This window comes from Bufo bufo, chromosome 5, assembly GCF_905171765.1.
Source record: "Bufo bufo chromosome 5, aBufBuf1.1, whole genome shotgun sequence".
NCBI classification, from domain to species: domain Eukaryota; kingdom Metazoa; phylum Chordata; class Amphibia; order Anura; family Bufonidae; genus Bufo; species Bufo bufo.
Genome location: NC_053393.1, coordinates 237,518,847 through 237,540,738, shown reverse-complemented (window position 1 = coordinate 237,540,738; position 21,892 = coordinate 237,518,847). Strand labels below are relative to the sequence as shown.

At 39.9% G+C, this 21,892-nt stretch overlaps 1 protein-coding gene across 2 annotated transcripts in view; it reads left to right on the top strand.

The window, feature by feature from the left end:
• Window positions 1-21,892, top strand: part of BMPER (BMP binding endothelial regulator) — a 253,177-nt gene that overhangs the window by 185,008 nt on the left and 46,277 nt on the right. For both annotated transcript variants that reach the window (XM_040434314.1, XM_040434313.1), the window contains exon 13: window positions 10,337-10,673. In XM_040434314.1, coding sequence (XP_040290248.1) covers window positions 10,337-10,673 — 337 coding nt within the window. The remainder of the gene's footprint in view (window positions 1-10,336; window positions 10,674-21,892) is intronic.

Sequence of the window (21,892 nt, the reverse complement as noted above, 5' to 3'; positions counted from 1 at the left end):
TTTCTACATTGGCAAGGCTTTAACCGCTCTGTAACAGTCTCCTGTGTGTTACATTGAGTACATAATTGTAAAGTCAAACTAAGGAGGTGTAATATTCATTTATTAGAACTTTTCCATATTAAATGGGGAACAGAGAGAAACTGAACAGACTCAGGCAATTTTTAGCATAGGAAAATAATTTTATATTTATGTTATACTTGCAGAATTACCTAGTTTCGCAGGGGTCTATTTCATTTGTTGTTTGTGTGTGTGGTTAGACTTTGCTGCTGTATCTGATAAAGTAAACCCTTTACTACAAAATACCAAAAAAATGATTATGTATTTAATTTAATTATACCTGAAACAACATTAAATTATTAAACATTTCAATAATTGTATGACATTAGTAATGAAAAGGCACAAAACATTCTAATTTCTTTGAAATCTAATCTTGTTCTTTGGTGCAAGTATGTAAGGGTTAATGCCTAAGGCTACTTTCACACTGGCGTTTTGGCTTTCCGTTTGTGAGTTCCGTTCAGGGCTTTCACAAGCGATCCAAAACGGATCAGTTTTGCCCTAATGCATTCTGAATGGAAAAGGATCCGCTCAGACTGCATCAGTTTGCCTCCGTTCCGCCTCCATTCTGCTCTGGAGGCGGACACCAAAACGCTGCTTGCAGCATTTTGGTGTCCGCCTGACGATGCGGAGGCAAACGGATCCGTTCTGACACACAATGTACGTAAGTCAGTGGGGACGGATCCGTTTTCATTGACACAATGCAAAACGGATCCGCCCCCCATTGACTTTCAGTGGTGTTCAAGACGGATCCGTTTTGTCAATGTAAAAGATAATACAAACGGATCCATTCTGAATGGATGCAAGCGCGAGTTTGAAAGTAGCCTAAGAACTTGTATTTTGCCTTAGTACTGCGCTCGCTTACCCTATCTACCAGAGCGAAACCCCACAGAAACAGTATCTAGTTGGGCATCTTTTCTTCAGAGAATATAGAAAATTTCATTTCCTTGTCTACTGTGCAACCTTCAATGGGCTATAGACATATTCAAAGTCTTTGTATCCTTCATCCCACAAAGGAAACAACAGGATGACAGAAGTGATGATCTATTGTTTAATGTCAAGCTCCAAGGCTGGATATAGTTAGAAGTCTTTGGATTTTTTTCTCTGACACCCTCAGAGAGGTGCCCATTTCACTGGGTTGAAGTGAGGATATGCTATGTTTTCGCTTTCCTATGGGAAAACGATAGAACTGAAGTGAAACACAATTTGTTAGCTAGTTCTCAAAACAAGAATTTTCCCATAGACATAAGATCATCATTGGCTCTAGGACCATCTTTAGCGCTACTGAAAGCAAAGAGTGAATTCATTAACTTATGTGCATAACATTAGATTTATTTTCTAAGATGCTGAGACCTAAACGTAGCTTTGGGCTTGCTCACATCTGCATTGACTTTCCTTTATTGTGTTCCATCAGAGAAACAGAAAAACAAAAACATGTTAATCCACATTTGTTTAAATGAGTGCTTTTCACACTAAGGGTCCATTCACACGTCCATAGTGTATTGCGGATCCGCAATACACCCGGCCGGCACACCCATAGAATTGCCTATTCTTGTCCGCGGACATGTTAAATTTTTTTTAGGGAGCCGCGGACCGGAAGATCGGGGCCACGCTCTGGAAATGCAGATGCGGACAGCACACTTCTGGCCCCATAGAGAATAAATGGGTCTGGATTAGTTCCGCAACGTTGTGGAACAGATCCGGACCCATTCTACGGACGTGTGAATAAACCCTTATGCTTAGGCTCGGAATGGCCCTCAAGGGAACAGGTGAATCCCCTGTTGGGCCCCTGAAAAACTTGGTCCCCAGCACAGCATCTCAGCCTCTCATCTATTTGTATTAAAAAAAACTGGATAGATTATTTAACAACTTAGACACATCTGGTGGGTGAGATGAGTTTTAGGTACAGAGGCAGAATTTTTTGCAGGAATCACCATAATCAATCATCTTAAGTGTCCTATTGCTGCCTGCCTCTGTGTGGGCAGGTAATATTTGCATGTCGCTGTACAGTGGGCCCCCAGAATGAATTTTACTGGTGGGCCCTAGGCATCCCAGTCCGACACTGGGGTAAAGTTCCTATCAGCAAGATCTTGCAGCCAAAAATAATAACATGATGAAATTGACCTTTTTGCTTTCTTAACATTATAGTAAATGGATTATGGATAGCAAAAAAGGTAAGGTGTCCTGTTTATATCTCATTAAATCCATTTACCGATCCCTTTTTTGTTTCTCTAACGGAACAGAATAAAGGAAATGTTGACGCAGATGTGAACACGTACCACTACTTCTGGTATGTTTTGATTTCATTTAAGGCCCCATTTACAATAACTAGTTGAAGGAAGAGGAACTGCAGCGCTGTGGTGTGTGTGAATGTGTGAGTGGATGGGGCATCACTTCTGGAGTTGATGAAGCTGAATCACAATCCATAAACTGATATGTTCTAATGTTGCTGAATAAGAGTATGTAACGAAGTACACAAATATTGAGTATGTAGTGATGCTGTTGACTCTAGTCTTGAAACCGTGTTGTAAATCGGTTTTTCATGTCTTTTTTGAAGAAAAAAAAAGAAAGCTTTAAATAAAGACTATAAAAAAAAAAGGCCCCATTGGCAGTGAAGTGCTTATCACCCAACATTAATATTATCCTATTTTTATAGAAGCACAAGCAAAGGGGCAAAGAAGTAGGGACAACAATTACAGAACCAACAATGACATCAGACAACGTGTCAAAGCCAAACGTAGTCAAATCTCTTCCAAGTTTCATTTACCATTTACAAATTAACTTTACAATGTGTTCTAAATATGCTTTCAAAGGCATCAATCACTTTGACAAGTCATTGGCAACCACACATATTTGCCTTAAGAGAGCGGTAACTGTTTCAGGGGCCTTATTAATTAGTTAGTGATAATGGCCACCACCTCTCGAACCCTGCCAACAACTTTAATGATAGTCTTTCATGAGCCTCAGTGGGATCTGCAGCTTCTTGAATGTGATCCTAAGAGATTTACAGAGCTGGAACGCCTACTTCTGTTTCTACGGATTATTGACATTTGCCCAGTATGAGTGCTGATAGGACCCCAGAATAATCCTCTTTAAAAAAAAAAAAAAACATAAACAAATTGAAGGGATTATTTGGTCTTTTATCTTACAATGAGATCCAGCAGCTGGATGTTTGTTATTAAGAACAGTGTAATTTGAGTTTGGAACGATCCACATAGCCATGCATGAGAAACATCTGTGCGTTCTGGCCTCATGTATACCGTATATGTATTAGCAGTCTGACAAACAGATATGCGTTGGGACCTTTAAGAGAACCAGAAGTGCATGCAAAGACATTTGTAAAGAAGATTGATTAGTATTCACTGGCAAATTGTTCGATTTTTTAAATCCTTGGTTTATTTATTGTTATATTTTTTTTAAAGACACACTGACGGGAACTTAGTATGTCACTAGTTCATTTGAGGACTTTGTAGAAAGGCTCCAATTGAAGTTACAGCAGATACAGATCAGATGGCAGTAATGGTTATACAATGCGTAGTATATCTGGTGCAGCTCGTGATATGTTTACACAGCAGTGACATTAAGTGAAACATGCAGCCTCAAATCACTTTACACTTCAGAGTTGAGACTATTTAATATCAATGACATGTAAGCTCCTCTATTAGAGGAACATGAAATGCTATTAAGGATGACGTCACACACAGCATTTTGTGTCCGTTTTTGATGCAGCTTTCTGAGTCAAAGCCAGAAGTGGATTCAGCGGGAAGGAGAAGTAGAAATCCCTCCTTTATAGGTCTCCTTCCATTCCATCCCACTTCTGTCATTGAAAGTGACACCACCCTTAGGGTCCAGTCACACATCCGTGGTGTATTGCGGATCCGCAATACATCCGGCCGGCACCCCCCATAGTACTGCCTATTCTTGTCCGCAATTGCGGACAAGAATAGGACAAGTTCTATTTTTTTGCGGAGCCGCGGCCCGGACGTCATGTGTCACCAAGCCAGCCTGCATGATGACGTAATCTCATGCCGCACAGGATTTCGGCAGAGATCTTCAAGCAAGATGGCAGCGGCCGGCCGTCGCGAGCAATGGAGGCGGTAAGTTTAATTTTTTTTTTTATTGTCAATTTTACACTCAGATGGCGCGATCATGTATGAACGTGGCATCTGAGGGGTACAATGACGGGGGCGGCGCTATCGCAGCTCCCTGTCATTGCACCCGCTACTTACAAAAAAAAGGCGCTTCGTGACGAAGAAATTAATCACAAAGCAAATTTTTTCGTGAAATTCGGCAAATCTCTAATGGTGACAGGTTCCCTTTAACCGGGTCACACACTGTTCTTTGTAAAGCACATGTAAAAGCTACCTACTGATTGAGTGAATTAGAAAATACTTCTAGTACTGTAAGAATCCCACAAAATGAATACACATATCAATATACGAGTTAGAGTAGTCAAGCTTTAGAATGCTCTGCCCCAAGACTTCAGGTTGACTTTAAGTTGATCAAAATGAATGATTTCAACCAAAATAATAGTGGGTATAATGGGTAAAATTTAGCAATGAATAATCGTTTTAGCCAACCAATGACAGACTACAATCATCTTGAAAAAAAAGTCGACACTAGTTAAGCAGATCTTTCTTTGCAAGATTTTGTAAATATATCCTTTTCCTCTTGCCCTATTTCATTGAAGATGTATTTACAGTATGAATGGCTGTATTAGCCAACATGGCCCAAACTGTATCTGGTTGTGTCTGCAAAATGATTGTTCACCAGATGATTATTCTTTCAACGGTTTTACGCCAGTCTGCGTCATCCCCTGTGGTGCAGGTCTCGTCATAAATTACACTTATCCTCTGTCAGTCTGTGCGCCTAGACTGAAATCTACGGCAGCTTCTTTTACACCATTTGTGAGTTATCCATTCTCTTCTGGGCCTCAGCTGTATCATGTGACTGACACCGACTCTTGGACTGACACAACATCTTATGTTTCGCTATTTATTCCAATAAGACTGATTGAGCCTGTCATAGGAATGAATAGAGAAGCGACTTCCTGTCCACACATAAGACACTGTGTCAGTTAGAGAGTCACAAGACACACCTAAGGACCAGAAGGAAGTGGATAACTCACAAATACAGTCACCAGTGAAAAGATTAATTTCACTACAATTTATATTATGTACCCTTCTAAGGGATCAGAGAATAAATAATTTTGTGAGAGTGGTTCTTTATTATTTTAAAGTCACATGTTCATCTATTCTCTCATTTTATTGAGTACACTGTCTAAGGGTGCATTCACACGACTGTATTTTTTGGTCCTCATCCGTTCCGCAATTTTGCGGAACGGTGTCTGACCCATTAATTTCAATGGGGCCCCAAAAGATGCGGGCAGCAATCTGTGTGCTGTGCACATCCGTAGTTCCGATCCACGGCCCTGCAATAAAGATCGCGGACAAGAATAGGCATTTCTATCATAGGGCCGGCTACATTCAAATGGCCGGTATCCGTGTTTTGCGGATCCGCGTTTTGCGAATCCGCAATTTGCGGACCGCAAAACATATATGGTCGTGTAAATTTAGCCTAATCATGTTTTACACTTACAGAACTCTGTGTCCTTTTACAAAAAGTGCAAGCTTATCATGTTAGTATCATTATTTCCTTGGTGTCTGCTATATGTAAGATGGTCAAAATGAAATAGGTTAGCTTCTTTTGGACAATCTCACTTGGTTAGAAGGGTCCTAAGACTACTTCAGACTATAATCTGGTCTGAAGATGACCTACTGCTTGCCCCATTATTGATTAGTTAAAGGGAACCTGTCACCGGGATTTTGGGTATAGAGCTGAGGACATGGGTTGCTAGATGGCCGCTAGCACATCCGCAATATCCAGTCCCCATAGCTCTGTGTGCTTTTATTGTGTAAAAAAGCTATTTGATACATATGCAAATTAACCTGAGATGAGTCCGGTCCCTGAGATGAGTCAGGGACAGGACTCATCTCAGGTTAATTTGCATATGTATCATACGTTTTTTTTTACACAATAAAAGCACACAGAGCTATGGGGACTGGGTATTGCGGATGTGCTAGCGGCCATCTAGCAACCCATGTCCTTAGCTCTATACACAAAATCCCGGTGACAAGTTCCCTTTAATAATTTCCTGGAGAACCTGACAATAAGTTCAGGGGTTATGAAGAAACACCCAATACCCATTAGAATCAACATATGTCCATGTAAAGCAGGAATAATGAGAGTATGATCTACTAATAGCTCTCTCTACTCTAGCTTATAGGTTGGTATACCTTTATTAACACTACACAGGGCATTTTAAAATAGATTTTTTAAATCAAACACTCTCTTTAAATGGGATGAAATTGTGTTATTGCTAAGCATGCGACCTGTGTCTGCCGCTGCCTCGCTATTCCAAGCACCACTCTCCTTTGGGGGATGGAGGCTAGTATTTAGTGAAACTTCTATGTGGTACTGTAAAAGGTAACCTTCCCTCTTACTTTCTGTTCAGTTGTTGACTAAGGTGCTGATCAACCCTGCTATTTATTCTGGGCTGTTTGCTTAACCCTAGGTATTCTAGTGTTTGCTATTACTATTGAAGGTGTACTTTTCCTGTCTGGCTGGCTGTGTACAAACTCTGCTTCCCCAGACCTTGGACTTGTTTTACGGATGTGCACTAACTTTGCCTGCCTGAACCTCAGTTTCCTGACTATGAGGATTGCCTGGCCACTCGGTGCTTCGCACCAGTGTCTCTAACCCCACTGGGTCAGCTGCCAAGTAGACTGGGATTATTCCAATAGGTAGGCACCTGGTGGGTCACCTGCAGTGAAGACGAGATTTCTGAATTGGGGTTAAAGGGTGAAAACCAGGGGATTGCTAGGATAACGCCCTTAAGACTAGCCCAAAGTTAAAGCAGTTAGTTGGTACAGTGGGTCCGCATCCACTGTCTATTACAGTTATGACTTGTCAATAGAAAAAAGTGAGCTCTCAATTATCTGAGTAATTCTCATAAATTTCAACGTAGATCGACCTAGCCTAATCACCACCAGCAGCTGGGATGAAGACTCTCCTGTTCTTGGGGTGTACAAACAATCATACATACACCCAATCAGTTAGATTATTTTATGACATGTATTATTGACTCATCATGATATATGTTTGTGAGAAAATCACTTCATTTCTTGTAATTGTTCATCTGGTAGCTGAATGTTCTACTATCTAAGAACAGTAAATTAGGTTTGTCAAAACCCTGGTTTCTTTAAAAGGCGGAGGTTTCAGAATCTGAATTCACTTATTCATGTACTTTTTGGTTTGCAAAATCAACACCAAAATATTTCTGGATTTACTACATATTATTAATAATTGTGATTTAACATGATTTTTGTTGAGTGCTTTCAGCACATTTACATGTGCACCATGCATGAGCTGACATAGCTGGAATATTGGATTCCTAAACCCAGCTTTAGAACATTTAGATTCTTCAGCAGCCATCAAACCACTTCTGTTCTTCCCAATTATGGCAAAGCTTTAGCCACAAATAACACATATGTTTTACTTTATGCTCAGTGCATACTATGGATGTGCTGATGACTATTTTTGCATTCACACACAGATTAAAGACATACATTTTATAATCTTTAAAAGTTAAAGAGACTGAGATTAGATTGGGGCTAAACTGAAATACTAGATACAACTAATGGGCACTAGTGGCTCAGTTTCTGCAGGAAAGTCAGACCCATTTTTTGTCACCTCACATCACAAAAAGTGTAATACCAAGTGATCAAAAAGTCATATGCCCCCCAAAATAGTACCAATCAAACTGTCACCTCATCCCAAAAATGAGCTCCTACATAAAACAATCGGGTAAAAAAAAAAAAAAAACTATGGCTCTCAGAATATGTAGGCACTAAAACAGGATTTTTTTTGTTTCAAAAATGCTTTTATTGTGTTGAAAGTGAAAAAAATAAAAAAGTAGACATATTAGGTATGGCCGTGTCCGTAACAACCAGGTTTATTAAAATATAAAATGACCTAACCCCTCATGTGAAAAATCTATTTTTTGTCACCTTACATCAAAAAAAGTGTAATACCAAGCGATCAAAAAGTCATATGCACCCCAAAGAAGTACCAATCAAACAATTTTTTTGTTTCAAAAATGCATTTATTGTGTAAAACTTAAATTAAAAAAAGTATACATATTAGGTATTGCCGCGTCCTTAACAACCTGCTGTATAAAAATATCACATGACCTGATCCCTCAAAAGCCATTTTTTGTCACCTCACATCACAAAAAGTGTAATACCAAGTGATCAAAAAGTCATATGCACCCTGAAATAGGAACAATTAAACGGTCATCTCATCCCGCAAAAAATGAGACCCTACATAAGACAGTCGCCCAAAAAAAAAAATATATATAGTTTTCAGAATATGGAGACACTAAAAAATTTTTTTTTTCAAAAATGCTTTATTATGTAAAACTGAAACAAACTAAAAAAGTGGTCATATTTGGTACTGTCGCGTCCGTAACAACCTGCTCTATAAAAATAGCACATGATCTAACCTGTCAGAGGAACATTGTAAAAAGCAAAAAAATTTAAACGGTGCCAAAACAGCTATTTTTTGTTACCTTACCTGTAACCAAAAATCATATCTACCCTAAAATAGTACCAACAAAACTGCCACCTTAACCCGTAGTTTACAAAATGGGGTCACTTTTTTTTAAAGTTTTTACTCTAGTGGTGCATAAGGTGGTCTTCAAATGGGACATGGCAACTTAAAATGATCCCAGTGAAATCTGCCCTTCAAAAACCACATGGTGCTCATTTCCTTCTGTGCCTTCCCGTGTGCCCGTACAGCAGTTTACGATCACAAATGGGGTGTTTCTGTAAACTTCACAATCAGGGTAATAAATAGAGAAGAGTGAATTTCATATTTTGAAATTCGTTCATGCTTCATTTGGTGGTAAAAACAGAATTGCGTTATGGATTCCGTTACCACGGACCATAACACAAATCTATGACGGAATGCATAACGGAATGCCTTTAGAGGCATTCTGTTATTCATTCCATCATAATAGTCTATGGGCTGCAAAACTGATCCATCCTGTTTCCGTTATGCAAGGGGAGTCCATTTCAGTGGTAACGGAATCCATAACGCAATTCTGCTTTTACCACTAAACGAAGGGTGAACGAATTTTATAACATGAAGTTCGGTCATCTCTAGTAAGAAATATTGAGTTTTGTTTGGCTGTTAACCCTTGCTTTGTTTGCAGAATTTTTTTTAATTAAAATTGGAAATTTGCCCAAAAAAGTGAAATTCTGAAATTTCATCTACATTTTCCTTTAATTCTTGTGGAACACCTAAAGGGTTACTAAGTTTGTAAAATCAGTTTTAAATACCTTGAGGGGTGTAGTTTCTAAAATGGGGCCATTTATGGGTGGTTTCTATCATGTAAGCCCCACAAAGTGACTTCAGACCTGAACTGGTCCTTAAAAATTGGGTTTTGGAAATTTTCTTAAAAATTTTAATATTTGCTTCTAAACTTCTAAGCCATATTTATTTATTCATTTATTTTATGCACTTATATAGCGCTACTATATTCCACAGCGCTTTACAGACATTATCATCCAACTGTCCCCAATGGGGCTCACAATCTAAGGTTCCTATCAGTATGTCTTTGGAGTGTGGGAGGAAACCCACACAAACACGGGGAGAACATGCAAACTCCATGCAGATGCCTTCTAAGTCATTTACAAAATAATCCAAACATGAAGTAGACATATGGGAAATGTAAAGTAATAACTATTTTAGGAGGTATCACTATCTGTTTTAAAAGCAGAGAAATTGAAATTTCGAAAATTGCAAATTTTTCCAAATTCTTGGTAAATTTGGTATTTTTTTTATAAATAAAATTGAAATATTTTGACTAAAATTTACCACTGTCATGAAGTACAATATGTGACGAGAAAACAATCTCAGAATTGCTTGAATGAGTAAAAGCGTTTAAGTTATCACCACATAAAGTGACACGTCAGATTTGCAAAAAATGGCCTTGATCAGTGTTTTTGACAATCTTCGATCTACAAATAACAACAAAACTAATCAAAATATAGAAATTTATGTGTAATAAATTAGCAATGGATCATGAGATTATACACAGCATAAGGGCTTTATTGTAAATTTATTAATGCAGATTTATAGTTTCATTATATCTATTATTATTATTTTATTATTATTGTACTACATATAAATGTATTGATTGCTTATGTTTTATTTTCAGGTTTAGAAATCTCATGGGATGGAGACAGTTTTGTGGAAGTAATGGCAGCTCCTCACCTCAAAGGGAAGCTGTGTGGTCTGTGTGGTAACTACAATGGACACAAGCGTGATGATCTCATAGGTAGTGATGGAAACTTCAAGTTTGATGTGGATGATTTTGGTGATTCCTGGCGAGTGGAGTCCAATGAATTCTGTAACCGTCCTCGTAGGAAGACTTTGCCAGAGTTATGTCAAGGGACAGTGAGGGTGAAACTCCGAGCTCACAGGGAATGTCAGAGGCTAAAGTCCAGGGATTTTCAAAGCTGTCACTCAACAGTTGACTATGCCATGTTCTATCGGTAAGTTGGATATAATGATATTAATTTTTGCAATTTCATTCAAAATTCTAAAAGAGGTTATCTGACATCCATTAAAATTGAATGGCAGAATATATAGCATTTAAAACCTGCCTTGTGACAATACTGCCATTTCAATGTCTTGGCTATTGTCCCCACCGTTTCTGGTCCCCAGCAAACTGGAAGTGATTACATTATGTATCCATCACTCGACCGCTACTGGCCAATCAATGTCCTCAGCAACCATGTGTGCACAAACAGCATGTAAATGCCGAGCCTCTGCAGTCATATGTCATTGGTGCACACATGACCACGGAGGCCAATGATCATCACTTCTGGTATGGGCGCAACTGGAAACAATGGGGATGGAAGCTGTGGCACTGGAACAGTAGGACTGTCACAAAATAAGTGTTGTTTTTAATGGATATTGGACAACCTCTTTGATCATTTATAATATGGTGTATATTTTCCTTAAAATACAATTCTCAGCTGCTGAATAACCTTTTTTTAAACCAAGAGTGAGAACGTATTGGTCAACCAGTGGTTGGGATAGAAACTTCCTGAACCAACTGAACTGTCATAGACTAGAGAGGTGTAGCACTTTATAACCCAACTCCATTTTGGTATTGTCATCAGGTTATAATGGAAACTCTCTCAACATACCCTGGCATGTCCATAGATATTAATAGGTAAATGTTTGCTGTCTATTTCAATAAGTGTGGCATAATCCACAGCCTATTTGGCACATTTTTATTGGTACATTTGCTTGTAAATGATGTATTTTCTTAGGTTTACTCCAAGCCAAGTTCAGTAGTGAGCAGCTCAGTCATTAAGGTGGCTTTCTTCATATATCATTCTTTATTAACTTCAGAACGGTTCTTGCACTAGAGTTTTCATGGCCTGTATTGTGTTACACCATAAAGTCTTAACCCCCCCCTTCAAACAACATGTTCTGTCTGAGAAGACCTACTTGAAATAGGATTTTAGTGTTTCCTTGAAGCATTCACAGCTTCCATTATTAGGCAGATTTCCACAAGTCTTCTGTTGACTTTACAGATGAAAATGTTTCATATCATAATAATTCACTTCAAAATACATACAGTAGAGTATCATGTTGCTTATAGGGCCTATAGTTATTACATCACTTTCTCGAGGAATATATCCTTGTTTTCACATTAATCTTACTTGGCCACCAACTTACGAGATTTCATCATTGGCACCATCTAGTTTTTCCTTTATTGCTATTTTTCAGAGTAAAAAAAAGCACACGCTTGGCTTTGCTGGATTAAAATAATGATGGATAGATGAAAGCATAAAAGCCGTTATGGTTTTTCAGTGCCACAGGATATAAGAGGAACGTGCTATAAAAATGCCATATAATACTAACATTATAAAAAATACTACAACTCATGTGATTATCCAGACTTTTAATGAAATGTTAGGTTTGTGTCAGCGGTATCATTCTGGGGACTTGATTAATGCTATGTCTTTAACTGCTTTGGAGAAGAAAAATTTATATAGCTGTGCTTGATAACAAGTACCAGTCCTTCCAAAACACGCTCAGTAGTACAGCCCAGTTACATCATGTATGTCTGTATTTCCTTACTGGAGCTTGCTTCTGGTAAACCTCCGAGTATTAGAGGTGACAGCACTATTCTGCTTTATTATGTTTCAAAGACTTTTCTCCTTAAAAATATATTATAATTAAACGGATTTACAACACTGATACAATGGTTGGCTAGGATAGGCCATTAATATTTGGTGGGGGTCTGAATTGCAGAACCCCCACCAATTATTAGAATGATTGGGCTACAGCAGCTCATCCATATTATTGGTGGGTGCCAAATTTATCCTAGACCCTTACAGGCAGTGTAGCTAACTGCAGTCTCGTGCCGTGAGAGCAATGCAGCCAAGATGTGCCGACCCAAGAAAGTGGAAATGTATAGTTTGTTTTAAAGGGGTTGCATTCTCTTCTCTTTCAAGACTACTTATACTGTCATAGTAGAGAGATGCTAAGAGTCATTACCATCCAGGCCGTTTCTAGTGATTTCTCAACCATAGAACTATTTATTACACTATTTGGCCTCATGCACAGGGCCGTTGCTCATGCGGTCCCCAATGCACGGGCAACATCTGTGCGGCAAGTTCCATTTTTTTGCAGTACGGAGGCATGGAGGGAAACTCCACAGAGGCACTTGATTTCTGTTTATCTATGGTTAATTTATTATCAGTTATACCTGCAAACTTGTCACTTATGCCTACTGTACCTTTAGAATGGTATAATAGTCTGCAAAAGACTCTGGTCCTTATAGAGAACACGCATGATTTCATGTGAACATATTCTGTAATGCAAAGATGTAATGTTTTATTAGACACAAGGGAAGTGTAGAAACAGCTGCTGTCTTTTTTTTGTTTTCAAAACTACATTTCTCCAGTGTAATACTTGTGAAGATGTTCTACAAGATTTTACATTATCACCATATGGGAAGAGATAGTTAAGGGTGAGCCATCATTAAAGGAATCAGTCTAACAGATGTGGATACTTAAAGGGGTTGTGCACCTTTGGGGGGATGGCTGGCAAACCCCTTCTCCTGAGTAGACCTGCGAAGGGAGGCATACTTACCTGTTTCCCAGCACTGGTTCCTAATGCAGGTCACCGCTGTGTCCAGCAATTGACGGCGGTGGCATTAAACATAAAAGTGGTTATCCCATGAGTAATGTAAAAAAATGAAAACTATACATAATCTAGTACATGACAACCTCTTTCTAACAAGGCTAAAACCATCTCTGTACCTCACATGGATCCAGAGATCTCCCCATTCATTGCTCCAGTTGTTCTGCTAGATTTATTTGAAGCTGTCAGCTTAGAGGGTGTGTCTTTTCTCAGGGGTGTATCCTTTCTACTTTTGCTGGTGGCATTTGAAGGATGGCGCTGAGCATGTGCTTCTGACTCAGTGAGCAGGATAGAGAAATTAGAAAAAGAGCAAACATGCAATTACAAAAGTATTCAGATCCAGGTGCTCGTTTGAAAACTGTAGAATATTTTTCATTGGCCAAACCCTTTAGGTCTACATCTAGGGAGTCCAGCAGAGTAGCCAAGGCCGTGGAGCGAAGGAGACAGGTGCTATGGAAGGCTTTAGCAGAAGGGGGAGCAAGTGGGTGCAGGAAGGATCTTACATAGCACATTGGTGCTCCTACCTGTGCCCGCACTTTTAAAGCCTGGCATAGATATGCTATGCAAGGTTTTAGCAGAGCAGTGCTCCTACAGGCAGGAGCAGTGATGCTCTGGCCCCTACAGCAATCATTGTGGCAAAAAAGGAATCCGTACTCCCATACACAGATTACAAACCCTGATAGGCACCTGAACTTCAGGTACCTACTTCGCAAGGAGAAAGTAAGAAAAAATTAAAGTATATTACAAAAATTCATTTTAGGGCAGTTAGATTAGTTTTAATAAAGTATATTTCAAGGTTTATGTACACTTTAAACTAATCTCATTCACATTTGTGGCTATGGACACCTTCAGAGGCTTTTTTAAATTATTATTGATTCACATGTTTTTTGGGCTAATAAACATTTGTGTATTAGGTATTTAATACCTTAAGGACCTTGCCATTTTTCACCTTAAAGGGGTTCTGCACTTTGTTTTAACTGATGATCTATCCTCTGGATAGATCATCAGCATCTTAACAGAACTTAGCCCCGAACACGCTAGTTGATTCTAGTCGTGACGTCACTGGGCCAGCGGTGAACAGTGAGAAGGCCGCGGTGCTGCTGGAGCGCCGCTGCCTTCTCAAACAGCTGATCAGCGGTAGTCCCGGGTGTCAGATGGATAGATCATCAGTTAAAACACAGTGCAGAACCCCTTTAAGGACCAGGCCGTTTTTTGGACACTTGACATGTGTCACTTTATGTGGTAATAACTTCAGAATGCTTTTACATTTCCAAGCGATTCTGACGTTGTTTTCTTGCAATACATTGTACTTCATGATAGAAAAAATTTTGTCGAAATAATTAACCTTTATTTCTTAAAAAATCTAAAATTTACCGAAAATTTTCTAAATTTGCAATTTTCAAAATTTGCAATTTTCTAAATTTGCAATTTTCTAAATTTAAATTTATCTGCTTTTAAGGCAGATAGTGATATATCATAAGAGTTATTACTTTACATTTCCCATATATCCACTTTCATGTTTCCATAATTTTGTAAATTATATTTTTTAGGATCTTATAAGGTTTAGAATTTTAAAGCAAATTTTTAAGAAAATTTCAGAAACCCACTTTTTTAAAGACCACTTCATTTCTAAAGTCACTTTGTGGGGCTTATATAGTAGAAACCACCCATAAATTACCCCATTGTAGAAACTACACCCCTTAAGTTATTAAAAACTGATTTAACAAACTTTTTTATCCCTTTAGGTGTTCCACAAGAATTTAAGGAAAAAGCAGATAAAATTTTAGAATTTCAGTTTTTTGGCAGATTTTCCATTTTAATTCATTTTTTCCTGTAACACATTAAGGGTTAACAGCCAAATAAAACTCAATATTTATTACCCCGATTCTGCAGTTTACAAAAACACCCCACATGTGGTCGTAAACTGCTGTGTGCGGGCACACGGCAGGGCACAGAAAGAAAGAGCGCCATATGGATTTTGGACTGCAGATTTCACTGGGATAATTTTAAGTTGCCATATGACATTTAAAGATGCACACCTAGAGTAGAAACTCCAAAAAAGTGACTCCATTTTGGAAATTATAAGATAAGGTGACATTGTTATAACTTATTGGTACTATTTTGTGGTATATATGACTTTTGATTGCTCTATATTACGGTTTTTGTGAGGCAAGGTAACAAAAAAATGGTTTTTATTTTTTGTTTTTTTTACTGTGTTCACCTGACAGTTTAGATCACTTGCTATTTTTATAGAGCAGGTTGTTATGGACACGACAATACCAAATATGTCTACTTTTATTTTTATTTTGCTTCAGTTTTACATAATAAAGTGTTTTTTAAATTAATTATGTTTTGGTATTTCCTTTTCTGAAAGCCATATTATTTTTATTTTTCGAGCGATTATCTTATGTAGGGGCTCAGTTTTTGCGGCATGAGGTGACGGTTTGATTGGTACTATTTTGGAGTACACACTTTTTTTATCATTTGGTATTACACTTTTTGTGACGTATGGTGACAAATAATATAATTTTTTTACGGTTTTTATTTTTTTTACGGTTTATATCTGACAGGGTAAATCATGTGATATTTTTATGTAGCAGGTTGTTACAGACGGGCTGATACCTAATTTGTCTATTTTTTATATTTATTTTGGTTTTACACAATAAAAGCATTTTCGAAAGAAAAGCAATCATATTTTTATGTCTCCATTTTCTGAAAGCCATATATTTTTTATTTTTTGGGTGATTGTCTTAGGTAGGATCCTATTTTTTGTGGGATGACGGTTTGATTGGTACTATTTTGGGGTACACACTACTTTTTGATCATTTGGTATTGCACTTTTTGTGATGTAAGGTGACAAAAAAAATTTGGCCACAGTTTTTATTTTTTACTTTTTTACGGTGTTCACTACCTAGGGTGATACCTAATAACATAGACATATCTATCAAGGCTGATTGCTAAAAATAAAAAATTTCACTTATTTTTTATTTATTTTTTTAATTTTTATGAATCAGCCTTGATAGATATGTCTATGTTGCTACAGGACATTCAATAAATTAAGTTTTTATTGTAAAACCATCTCTGAGTGGTCTCAGGTGTTGAGTGCCTATCGCAATTATTCCATATTCTTTCCATTAATATTTTGACAGATTGAGTCAATACGATAAGAGCACCATTTTCATACAATAGACGGGTTAGCCATATATATATCTTCACGTTTTTTATTATTGAAACTTAAATTTTTTTTATTGTTAAAAACCTTTTATTTCACTTTTATTGTTTTTTATTCTTGTCCCACTATGGGACTTCAACATTACAGGGTCTAATCCCTGTTTTTATACAGCACAATACATCTGTATACATCTGGGCCTCATAGGCCTCTGTAGATGCCGGGCCCCAAGGCCTTTGAATGGTTTGGGGCTGCCATGGCAACCATTGGGTCCTCGCCACCACAGTGCGGAGACCTGATGAATGAGGAGAGGGAGCTCAATCCTCCCATATGCCACGGTCAGCACTGACCACGGCATATGAAGGGTTAATTCACCGGCATTGTCGTTATCACCGATGCTGGTGGATGCAGCAAAGATCCGGCTGCCAGTAACATTCAGATCCCTGCCGCTGGTCGGGGCACCGCACATGGGGGACGGGGACGGGGAGGAAGGAACGCAGGATGAGAATGTTCATCCTGGGGCACAAAGTATCGGCCATTTAGGACAAACATTCTCATCCTGGGTCCTTAAGGGGTTAAAAATGTAAGGCTTCTAAAGCTTCCATACTTTACAAGACATAGCAGTTGTAGAATGCCACTGTGTGATAAATTCATCAGACTAGCCCTCTGACCGCTCATTCTCCAGTCCTTCTCTGACCTCCCCTGAATGAAATTCTAAACTGATTTCAACCCAAATCAAAGTTAAGCTTTGCTTTGGGCATAAATCAGCTTAGAAGGTTGTTCAAAGGAGGTCAGAGAAAGACTAGAGAAAGAGCAGTCAGAAAAAGTGACCGATCTATCACGAAAAGTCATGTTGCAACTGATATGTCAATCAACTCTTTGAAGAGGCAGTGGTGATCGGTTTATAGACCAGTGACGTCATGCTCACTTTATAGGCCAGTGACGTCATGCTCATTGGTCACATGGCCGAGATTAGACACAACTCAGTCTCATTGAAGGGAATGGGGGTGAGCTGCAATACTGAGCACAGCCACTGCGCTGTGCTTGGTAAACTGTGAGGAGGTGAACACCACTGCTGCCTGCCCAGATGGCTGATTGGAGGGGGTGCTGGGCACCGGACCCTCACCAATCACCTACTGATGACCTATCCTGATAGGTTATCAGTATAAAACACTTAGAAAACCCTTTTAGTAGATGAAGATTTCGCATTAATGAGTAAAAAGATGCTACAAATGGCTCATGTTCTTACTTCCCCTCCATATCTGTGCATTACATAGACATCCCATTGGCATCAATAGGCACTGTGAAATGTGTTATTGCCCTGTAGCGACATTGCAGAGGAATAAAACCCTTTGCCAGGTTCCAGGTTAATTATAGCTAATCACTGGCAGTTCTCTGGCAAATTATAACTGATCACTGTTGGTCCTCAGCAAAATATATATACTGAATATTGCTCTAGTGAACCCAACATGAAATGCATTACATGGACAATCCATTAGATTCAGTTGGAACTGTGTAATGCTTCATTGCTGAGAGGTCCTCACAGGGGTTCCAACTTGTAATCTTTTAACTGGGTAATTTCTCGAAATTATAATAATAATTAAAGTTCAGAGAGGTCAAAACAAAGACCAGGATATTCCAATGTGGTTTTCCATTGAAGAAAAAGAAAAATAACATAAAGTAGAATTCTTTACTTGTACCTCCTTTGAGAATCTACTTTAGATTTTAGCAACGAAATTCAAAAGACAGACTCAACCTGGTAAATCTGGTGTTTTTGGTAAAAAATTGACAATTAATGTTTTAATTTCCCAAAAAGTGTGTGCAAAGTGTTATTAGTAGAAATACAGTGTACTAAATTAATTTTACCTAGATCTACCTATAGCATTTTTAGAAGTACACTGAATAATGCAATTACAGCCACCTGTTGAAAAGTGCTTTTGTGCACCCGTGACCACACTTCCTGTCTTGTGTCCTAGTGACCCATAGCGTCACGGACGCTCTGTCATAGGTAGTCTTTCAGGATACAGATATCTGTCCGCATCCTGACTGACATGCTGACATCCTGACTTAGAATGTGAACATTGGTTCCATTCATATGCAGAGCCTGAAGGTTATGATTCCTAATACAGTAACAAGCATATTATTTGGTTCCAAGAAATAGCTAGCCAAGGAGATGATCCTGGGAATAGATATTACAAATGGTTGTAAGCATCCAAATTGAATGATATCCTGAAATTGCATCTTTTACGCTAGTTATGTGGACATCTTGGCTGAAGGCTAGATGTAAATGTGGAAAAATGTGTAGTTTATAGCAAACACATCATAATAATAGAAAGAGTAAAAGTAATAGATTATTTATTAATCTATATATATATATATATATATATATATATATATAAAGAACAACGTATGTATGTATATATGTTCCGCGATCACTCAAAAACGTAACCATCGATTTCAACAAAACTTGGTATACACATCCCTTGCTACCTGGAAAGAAATAGTATGGGGTCACAGCTCTCTAGCACGTACTGTTCCTGAGATATTCAAAAAAAATGCAAATATGGCACATCACATGACCTACATTAGCCAAAAGAAGCCTGCAGGTCTTTCTCTTCATATCCCAACTGCCATACACACGGTCACATGTCCCTTATCAGTAGTGATGAGCGGCAGGGGCAATATTCGAATTCACGATATTTTTTCGAATATTTAGTAGAATATTCATCATATATTCGCGAATTTGAGAATTTGCGATAATGTTTTTGATTGCGAAAATCGGCAATGTAATATTCGCGTAATGCGCGCACAATCAAGGTGTGGGTCACTTTTGCTACATTTTCCAAGATGCTAGAAGTTTCCTGAGACTGGAGAAAATGGTTGGCACGGCAGAACATTAAAAATGGCTTTATATGCAGATAGAGTGCTACAATATATTTGTGATTGCGCTAATCTGCAGTAATGATGCAAATATTTTGGCGCAATACGTGAAACTTCACATTTTAGCAGGTCTGACTACATATTACTGATTGGTGCACTATGTATTGTTGTGACACCACAGCACTATGCCTGTAGCATGTATGTATGGACAGCAAAACCTATCACACTACCTAACACCCTGCACTGCAACAGCTACACTATATCAGGATACAGGGCCGTTTCTAGAGGCGGGCGAGGGGTGCGATCGCCCAGGGCGCATCCCTCAGGACAGAAGAGGGGGGGGCCGTAAGCAGGGCCCAGCGCCGGAGGGGGCCCTTTCTGTCTGGAGGCAGCAAGAGTGGAGAGGAGCGCTTCCATTGTGGAAGCGCTCATCGCCCAAATTTATCTGTATCGCTGTCCTCAGGACAGCGATACAGATGAACGGTGAGGAGGAGCAGGGGAGAGGCGTCTCTCTTGGCCCTTCCTCTGATAGGCTACAGGCTTAGTGCCTGAGGCCTATGAGAGGCCGGTGCAGGCACCTGAGCCGTACAGAGCGGGACACAGGCCGGAAGAGGCCTGCATCGCATCGCTAAGCAGCATAAGGTAAGTATATGTGTTTATTGTTTTTATTTTAGTACAGTATGGCAAGAAGGGGGGTGGGGGCCCTATATACTGGCACAATATGAAGGGGGACTATGGGGGCCCTATATACTGACACAATATGGAGGGGGCACTATGGAGAAGAGGGAAAGCACTATGGGGGCCCTATTTACTGGCACAATATGGGGGGGCGCTTTTGAGAAGAGGGGACGCATCTACTGGGGGCCCTATATACTGGCACAACATGGAGGGGCACTATGGGGACCCTATATACTGACACAATATGGAGGGGGCACTATGGAAAAGAGAGAAAGCACTATGGGGGCCCTATATACTGGCACAATATTGGGGGGCACTATGGAGAAGAGGTGAGGCATCTACTGGGGGCCCTATATACTGGCACAATATGGGGGGGACTATAGAGAAGAGGGGAAGCACTATGGGGGCTCTATATACTGGCACAATATGGAGGGGGCACTATGGAGAAGAGGGAAAGCACTATGGGGGGCCCTATATACTGGCACAATATGGGGGGCACTATGGAGAAGAGGGGACGCATCTACTGGGGGCCCTATATACTGGCACAATATGGGGGGGCATTATGGAGAAGAGGGGACGCATCTACTGGGGGCCCTATATACTGGCACAATATGGGGGGCACTATGGAGAAGAGGGGAAGCACTATGGGGGCCAAATATACTGGCACAATATGGGGGGGCACTATGGAGAAGAGGGGAAGCACTATGGAGGCCCAATATACTGGCACAATATGGGGGGGCACTATGGAGAAGAGGGGACGCATCTACTAGGGGCTCAATATACTGGCCCAACACTACTTATCAGCCAATAGAAGCTCGCAGGTCCTTAGTCTCCACATGCACCCAGCCATTTTTCTTCACTGCTGCAGGTCAGCTTTAAAGGGGCAGGGAGTTATGGATGACACTGTTAAGGGAGCGGAGTGCTGTGGAGGTCACAGTTCAGGGGGCAGGTAGGGTAGCCATTCAGGCCACCATCAAAAGACAGACTTAAAAACCCTCCCCCAGGTCCCGCTAAGCCACGCCCCCAATCCGGTTAGGCCACGTATCCACTCCACAGCCGACAGGGATTGAAAAAATAAAGGTAAAAATCAACTTCTGTCAGCTGCAGGGGTGGGAAGGAGGGTGACTTTCTCCCTGCAGCTCACGCTCAGACAGCACAGTGCTACTGTCTGAGAGTGAGCTGTTCAAAAGGACATCCCTGTGTCCGTCCAGGCCCTGTGCTAGACGGAGGACAGGGAGTCTGAAAGCCGCACTTTCCGGCCTAAAACCGGATCTCTGGCCACCTTAGGGGCAGGCTGCTGTGGAGGTCACAGTTAAGGGGACGGTCCGCTATGGAGGTCAGTGTTAAGGGGCAGCGTGCTGTAGAGACCACTGTTAAGGGGGTGGGGTGTTGTGGAAATCACTGTTAAGGAGATGGTGTACTGTGGAGGTCACTAATGAAGGGGCGGCCTCTGTGGAGGTCACTGTTAAAGGGGCAGGCTGCTGTGGAGGTCACTGTTAAGGGGGCGGGATGCTGTCGAAGTCACTGTTAAAGGGGCAAGCTGCTGTAAAGGTCACTGATAAGGGGGCGGGCACTGTGGAGGTCTCTGTTAAGAGGACAGGGAACTGTGGAGGTTACAGTTAAGGGGACGGTCCGCTATGGAAGTCAGTGTTAAGGGGCGGGGTGCTGTAGAGATCACTGTTAAGGGGGATACTGTCGATATCTTTTAATGACATACACAAACAATAAATGTAATATACCCGTGCGAAGCCTGGTCCTACTGCTAGTCTATATATATAAAGGAGGACGTATATATGTATATGTTCCGCGATCAAGGCTTTT